The sequence below is a fragment of the Octodon degus genome, unplaced genomic scaffold, assembly GCF_000260255.1.
Source record: "Octodon degus isolate 3935 unplaced genomic scaffold, OctDeg1.0 scaffold00183, whole genome shotgun sequence".
Taxonomy (NCBI): Eukaryota; Metazoa; Chordata; class Mammalia; order Rodentia; family Octodontidae; genus Octodon; species Octodon degus.
This window is the reverse complement of record NW_004524759.1, coordinates 259,532-268,052: the sequence shown is the minus strand read 5'-3', so window position 1 is coordinate 268,052 and position 8,521 is coordinate 259,532. Positions and strand designations below refer to the sequence as shown.

The following is an 8,521-nucleotide window of genomic DNA, read 5'->3' as shown; positions in this document are numbered from 1 at the left end:
ATAAAAGGGATATAAAAAGATTTTCCATGCAAATGGAAACCAACAGTAGTACCTGTTCTGGGGGTGGGGAAGGGTTGAGCTAAATCAGAGCACATGGATCTGCCCTTGATGAGATAAAAGCAGGTTCTGTTGCTGGACACATAGTGACTGAATGGAGCATGTGGGCCAATAACTTGGGGGATAGCATCTTTTCAATTGACATAATGAGGCATTATTTCTTTTCTTTTTTTCAGAACTGGGGATTGAACTCAGGCCATTGCACTTGCCAGGCAAGCGCTTATTCTCCTGAGCTATCTCCGTGGCCCAAAGCATGATTTCTTTAAATGTAAATCCTACAAGGTGATGATGTTGCCCACCTTGGTCAACCAGTGTACCTAATAACCAGGAGGACCTTAGAACCATGGACTTTGATTGTCTTCACTACAACCAAAATGCTTCTTGTTCCCTCCAGGGCTGTGCAAGAGTACTTCCGAAGGTTTGTTAATATCGCATTAAACTTGATGGCACTGTGGGCACTGCCTTTACTACTACAGCCAAGGTAATGCAGTATTGGCTGACAATTGGACTTCTCCCTAAGTCTCCTATATCTGCATTTTCTGGGAATCATAAGCAATAAAAATTAGCTATACATACATACGAAACTGTGGGGAAGCAAGGTAATAGAGACCACCCAAGTTCTCACAGCTTTCCTAAAGAAGATCAGTGGAATACAATGCAGAGGAAAGCACAAAGGCCAGATGGTGGGGCTCTGCAAAAAGATTACAGTAAAGATGATAAAATGAGGCACATTCACAGAGAAAGTTAACTAAATATTCATGGTAATATTGTTCAAAGTGCTCAAAATGGGTATGGGAGAAATAAACACTTTGGAGAACTGATCAAAACAGTTCAAAATATGAATGACAAAGTCACCAGAGATATTAAATCATCAAAAAGATATCAGACAGAAATATCTGAAACAGGTGCTGGGGAGATAGCTCAGTAGAATAAGCACTTGCCTGGCAAGCATAGGGGCCTGAGTTCAATCCCCGGTTTGACCAAAAAACAAACAAATAAAAAAAGAAATATCTGAATTTAAAAAACTGGTCAGACTATATAAAGTGCAGAAATGGCCAGAGCATAAGAAACTGAAGACAGAATCGTAAATTATGAAGACATACTCAAAGAACCCAGCCATACATGCACATGCATAGACACACAAGTGAACAGAAAAAAAAAACACTGAAAATCTACTAGATAACTCTACGAAGACCAACCTAAGGCTAAGCAGAGCAAGAGAACATAGAAGCTACGCAGATGGAATTAATGCTTTTACAGATATCATAGCATAAAATTTCCCCAAAATGTGAAAAAATTTCAGCGTATAAATAAAACTTCCAGAACACCAAACAATTAGATGAAAAAATAACCCTTAAGCATATCTTTATTAAATTTCTGAATATTCTACAAAAATATTTTAAAAGAAGTTTGAGAAAAGCAAAATAATCACATGTAAGGTAAACCCATTAGAATTACAGACTTCCCAACACAAAGCTTAAAGGTCAGAAAAGGTTGGAGTAAAGTATTTCAAGTCCTAAGCATAAACAATTTCCTAACCAGATTAATATACTCAGCAACTCTGACCTTCAATGCAGAGAAAGAGGCACATTTTATTTAAACTACAAGCTCAAGAATAACATATGAAACCCCAGAAAATATTCAAGAATAGCCATGGCAGAAAAACAAAACAAAACAAAACCCATCATACTGAAAAAGAAAATAATGCACTGAAAATATCATATAAGTTCAATAAATAAACAATAATAAAAAATTACAGGAAAAATGGTCTAGAAAGTCTACTAATCAGACCAATTGCCAGGAGTGAAAATAGAAATCAAAGGCAGTAGAAACATCCAGAAATTTAATAACTTATTCCTAAACAAGCAATGAGTCACAGAAAAAATCAAGTAAGAAATTTAAACATTTCTGAAAGATATTGATGATGTCTAGACAGCTCAGCAGGACCTCTGGAGCACTATGAAAGCAGTCTGAGGTGGAAAGCTTATTAATGCTCACATTAGGAAGATAACATGAGCTCAAATAAATTTATCAGCAACCTCAATATACTTGAGAAACAAAATCAGTGAAGGACCAAAATGAAATTAAGGCAGGAAATCACACAGATTAGAGTAGAAATCAATAAAATCAAGACTTTAAAAAACAATATAAAGAATCAACAAATTAAAAAGCTGGTTCTTCAAAAGAACAAACAAAATAGATAAACAGCCAAATTTACCAAGAGAAAGAAACAAAAGACATGGCTGTATTTTGAAATGAAGAGAATGAAATCACAACAGATGCTATCAAAATGCAGAAGATAGTAACAACTATGAAAAGTAGTAAGCCAACAAATTGGAAACTTTTGAAGAAATGGACAGATTCCTAGGCATATATAAATTACCCAAGCTGATCAAGAAGACATAAAAATGCTGAATAACTCCCTAACAATGAATGAAATTGAGACAGGAATAAGGAATCTACCAACTAAGAAAAGCCCAGATCTGATGAATACACTGCTGGCTTCTGCAAAACTTTTTACTGTTATGTCACCAATAATTCTCAGTTTCTTCAAAGAAATCAAAAGAGACAGAATGCTTCCAAATTCATCTGTGGAAGCCAGCATCACACTGAATCTAAGACCAGACAGAGACCAAGTTATAAAAGAAATGTATATAGGCCAAATCCCCTAATGAATATAGATGCAAAGATCCTCAAAAAGATAATAGTGAACAAAATACAGCAAATCATCAAAAAAATACATCATAACCAAGAATATTTTTTCCAGAGGCAAGGATAGTTCAATTTGTGCAAATCAATAAATGTAACAAGATCAAATTCAAAACCACACAATCATATATCTATAGATGCAGAAAAGGCTTTCAGCAATGCACAATAGTCCTTCATGGCAAGACCCTGAAGAAAATGTGTATAGAAGACTATTCTTGAATTTCATAAAAGCTATTTATGACAATGCAACAGTGAACAGCATTGTAGCAGAATTCCCTTTTTTTTTTTTTTGGCTAGTTCAGGCTGCCTTAAGGGTGGGTGTGGCTTGTGGAGATGGGGATCGAACCGTGGTCCCTTGTGCCTCACTGTATTTGCCCAAGGGACATTTTATTTTTTTTTCCAAGTGGCACTTTAAACAACTGAGCTAAACAGCAAGTCCCACAACACCATATTAAAGAGGGGAAAACTAAAAACATTCCCTCTAATATTAGGAGCAAGATAAGGATGCCCACTATCACCACTCTATTCAATACAATACTCAAAACATTAGATAGAGTGGTTAGACAAAAAGAAATAAAAGATATATATATATATATATACATATATATATAATTTTTATTATTGTTACTTGAAGATTAGATGATACTCTACATAAAATACTATTAGTTTTAATAACCAGCTTCATCAACTTAACAGAATGCAAACTTGACAAACAAAATCCAATAGTATTTGTGTACAGAAATTATGAATTCAGAGAGAATTATTAAAATATACCATTCATAGTAACATCAAGAAAAATTAAATCCCTATGAATCAATCTAACCAAGTAAAGGACCTCTACAAAAATACTGTGGCATTCTTGAGCAGGAGATTGAAGAGGACACCAAAAAACAGAGGGTGTCCCTGCTTCTGGATAGGCAGAGTCAATGTTGTCAAAATGGCCAAACTCTCCAAACTGTTACTCAGATTCAGAGCAGTTCCAATCAAAATCCCAACAGCATACTTCACAGACCTAGAGAACACAGTCGCAAAATTCATACAGAACCAGGAGAGATGCAGAATGGCAAAAATAACCTCAGGACATAGAAGCAAAACAGTAGATATCACAATACCAGACTTCAAGCTACACCACAAAGCAACAGTGACAAAAATGGAGTGACACTAGAACAGAAACAGACATGTGAGTCAGTGGAACAGAACAGGATGTAGAAACATCCCCAGATGTATTCAGCTATGTGATCTTTGAAAAAGAGACCAAAAGCATATGATAGAAGAAAGATGGCTGACTCCATATGTGCTGCTGGGGAAACTGAATATCTGATTGCAGAAGATTGAAACTGGACCCTTATATATCTCCACATACTAAACTAAAATCACACTGGATCAAACGTCTAAACATTCAACAGAAACACCGTAGCTGGGCATGGCAATGCACACCTGTAATCCCAGCATTCTGGAGCCTGAGACAGGAGGATAACTGTTATTAGAGGCCAGCATGGGCTACAGGTAAGTTCAAGGCAGGTTTAAGCTGTACAGTAAGATCCTGGCTCAATAAGAAGTGTAAAATAACAGAAACATTGAGACCACTAGAAGATAAAGCAGGTAAAAGATTTAAAGTGAAAGGTGTAGGAAAGAATTTCCTAAACATGACTGCACTTACACAAGGAATAACAGCAAGAAGCAAGCAGGAGAGAACATATCAGCTCTCTCTTTTCCCTTAAATTGCATACAGGCTACTTGTCCTAGAGCAGGTATAGCACTCACACCCTTAATTGCCAGAACCCTTGATCCCAGCACCACACACTGTAGAACCAGCCACCTCTGAAGAGCCTCCACTCACCTTGTTGCTTTGCTACCTTCTGCCCACCATGAACTGATTCTCCACTGTGATGCCACTCCTCCATGCCACCCTGCCTTGGAGCCAGCTGATTATGGACTGAAACCTCTATGAATTGTTTTGCTTTAACTTGGGTGTTGGGTATTAGTCTCAGCAATGAAAACAAGAACAAGGATGTAGCCACAGTACTTTCATGGGCATTTGGAATGCTTTCCCTTTCTCACAGTCAAAACTGCCAAAGACTCACGAAGCATGGCCAGCAGTGGTATCTCAGAGGAGCACTGAAAACTGCTTGGATGCCTATAAGTTCTATTGGTCTTTGCTATCATGACTCTAGCTATACTGTTAAAGAGCAGCAGAACACTCACTGATGTAGTCTCCTTCAGTCTTTATAAAACTACATGGGATTAGTAAAGCAATGATTAGTGCTGCATTATTTTTAAAAAGAAAACACAAGGTCAGAGAAGTGGCCTTACATAATGAGCAGTAGAAATTTTCACTTACAGTCCTGTATCTTTTCCATAATTCCATAATTTCACTTATATTCCTGTGTCTTTTCCATAATTCCATAATATAGTTGCTTTAGGCTTTGAATTTGGTTCTTTCTAATGTAACATTACATTACTGAACCATCATTATTTAGCATCAATAATTGGACCAAGTTTTTCTTGAAAGCAAGGTATTTGTAAGACTTGAAAACACAGAGTAAATCAGGTAACTGAGTAGAAAATTGAGTCCTGGGAGAACTAAAGGCAAATTGTACCGATTTCATAATTTACTTTTTTTCTGATTCATCCATGATTGTGACTAACACTTGAAAAGGAATCTTAGTGCTAACACAGTGATCTGGCCAGGCAGAGTAAAGCACTCCTGTAATCCTAGCACTTGGGAGGCTAATGCAGGAGGATTGCTGTGTGTTCAAGGCCAGCCTCAGCTACAATTTAATTCATGGTCAGCGTGAACTGCATAGTGAGACCTTGCCTCAAAAAGTCCATAAATAAATAAATAAGTTCAGTGATATAGGTCTTAGTATGTCCATTGTTGAGGAATTCTACTGGATATAAGCACCTTAAGTATCATTTTGCATTTTTCTCTTATATCTTATTTGGTTCATTCATTCTTTCATTTACTTATTTTCTTATTCAGTAAGTATAATAGAATTGAAATTTTATATATATTATACATTACCTCTCAGATATGCAGTAAATGTGTTTCAAAACTACCTTTCAACAATGGAATGCTACAATGATTTAACTAATCATTGTGGGTATTGTTATTTCTCATATGCAAGGAAGGAATGTTTGGTTTTCTTGAGTCTCTCCAGATCTTTGCCAGGACAGCAGAAGGAAGACTTTGGGATTCAGCCTTCAGCTCCTCTCTCCTTGCCATGTGTCTTTGTGCTCAGGGTGATCTCTGGCTGCCTGAGCGCTGTCCACCTACTGCACTTGCTGCAGCAGAGATATACCTGCTGGGACTCACAGGTTTACTGCTCAGGTAGAGGTCAGTGCTGCTCTTCCAGTCACTGAGCCCACCTTGGCCCTCATTGGTGCAGCACACCACATGACACCCTTGTGTCCTACTCTAGTTTCACATCCAACACCAAGGCTGGTGTCAGCTTATACCAATGCAGCCCAAAGGGCAAGGCTATCTCTGGCTCTCTAGCCACATGATTGCTCAATCAGTCTCCTTATTCTCCTTGGCTTTATTTTGCAATAAAAAGATAAAGAACTATTTGAGCTCCTCTGAAAGCAATACTTCAGGGCTAATCTCAGCCTAGTTATGCTCTGTTGACAAATTAAGCCCTGCTGTGGCACTGCCCAGCTTAGGCCTCCACCATGGCCTTTGGTGGAGCTCAGATCCAAGCAAAGCCTAACAGTATCCCTTTACCTGTGGCATCAGTGCTCTTTCCTAACACCTAATCCTGCCTGCAATTACAGAGAAAAAGTCAGGACAAACCCTCACCTACCTCTTCCTCTCTCCACCCTACAGTCCCCAGGACCAGGAGGACAAGCATCACCCTTCCTCTGCATCACAGCTTCTTCCTATCAGTGTGAGCCAATCACTGGCTGTCACCTGCAGAGGGACAAATTTTTCCGTTTGGTTAGAAACCTTACTTTCTTCAGGATGTGAGAAGTAGGGGCCATAAAATTTTTAAAAGTCTTCCACCTAAACCTTACCTTTTAACTTTGGGAGGTGAGGTCTTAACACTAAAGTCCTATTTTAAAAGTCAGAACACAAATAGAAACCATCTTGATCCAGATTTCTTGGGCCACCAGTCATCTAAATGTTTCACATTAACTGAACAGAAATTCTTAGGACATAGTATGATAGAGAATCAAACACTTCTCATCCAGTTTTCTACATTTTACTGGGCAGAAATAGGTAGAACATCTTTCTAATCTCTTTTCTTTCCCAAAGCTGAAGGGCAGGCTGTGGAATGGGAGCACCTGCTTTCTCACATGGACACTCTTTCTGCCATCATGGAATCTGAGCTAAAGCAGGACTCACTAAGCCACAGGAGTGCAACATAAAATATATGCAGAGCTCCTGGCCTCTACAAGGCATGCTCTCTCAGCCATGCATGAACACTACTGAAAACACACAGCCCTCATGTGTGTTCACTGGCATATTCACCCTGTTCCCACTGCTGCCGAAGAGAGAAAATGAATTCGTTCCATGTGGTCACATTCCAGGTCAAATGACACATCACATATTTACATGTTTCAAAGTCTTTGCCCTCTAAAAAAACACATACACAAAGAAAAACAAGGCCAATCTTTGTTTCATGGGGTTGAAGTCTATTTGGAACAAAATATACCAACATGAAAGAAGAAAAAGACCAAGAGCAGTGCTTGCTCCATGGAGTCCAGAGTTTCCCAGTTTCTTTCTAATGATGTTATCACACAATTGAAATAAATAATCCTCAAAGTTTCATAACAGGTGTATTTGGGAACTTATAAAATAGTATTCTTATGATACTATGAAGTTCTATAAAAGTCAGTGAGAAGGCCAAGTTGTAAAAATCTTTTAGGAGCAAATAAATATTTCCTCCATAGATTATGAATATATTAGCAAGTCAAAATAATCAAAAGAATATATTTTTTTTCTTTCTACCATAAACTTTAAACTTTTAACATCTGCTTTACCTGTTTATATTGTAATCTTGTTATATACTCAATTTATGTCAATATTATGATATTCCATTGAGAATATCATCAATTTTCAGCATTCTGTCTTATGAAAGTTTGATAGTCCCCACTTTATATGGATTTTATAACTCTAAACTGTTGCCAAAAAACCCCAATACTTTCTTGCTATCCTATGGCACCTTGAAGTTTTGGTTAAAATTTTACAGCTGGGTGAGATTAGCCTAAACTATTTTACAGTCATCTGAGATTATGAAATGCATCCAGGCACATACTGCTAAACAAATATATGGAATGGGAGCTTTGCATGTTCTGGTGTAGCTTACTAGCAAGGTATCTGATCTCAGGTTCCTCTAGCCTATTGCATCTTGGGCTATATTATTGGGTTAAAATGATAGAAAAGTAACCTCGACTCCTGTATTACCACAGAGCAAAAACCTGGCATAAATAAGGAAGTCTATATTTATAATAGTTTTTCACATGTGTTTAGAAGAATTTTTTAATTTTTTAATTCATCTGTGTCTGCAGTACAGAGTGACTGGCTTCCTTGTGCAGAGCTGGTACACAGGCACAGCACATCTCACTTCCTTTCCATCCCTTCCTACTTCCCTGTCTCCCACCTCCCTCCAACTCTTTGTCTCCTTCCCTTTGCAAAACATCTACTTCCCCTTGAAACAGACAAGCTCTATAGTACCAAAGGAAAATGTTTGTCTCCTCTTCTCATATCTGGTTTCCTTTCTCCTCCTAACTCCTCAACCCTCCACCTCCTCCT

The 8,521-nt window shown here is 37.8% G+C and overlaps 1 protein-coding gene across 1 annotated transcript in view; it reads right to left on the bottom strand.

Annotated features, from left to right (window-relative positions):
• Positions 1–3,603: 3,603 nt before the first annotated feature.
• The window catches only part of LOC105743881 (alcohol dehydrogenase class 4 mu/sigma chain-like), a 26,507-nt gene continuing 21,589 nt past the window's right edge, over positions 3,604–8,521 (bottom strand). Inside the window, exon 6 of the mRNA XM_012517467.1 lies at positions 3,604–3,778. Coding sequence (XP_012372921.1) covers positions 3,604–3,778 — 175 coding nt within the window. The remainder of the gene's footprint in view (positions 3,779–8,521) is intronic.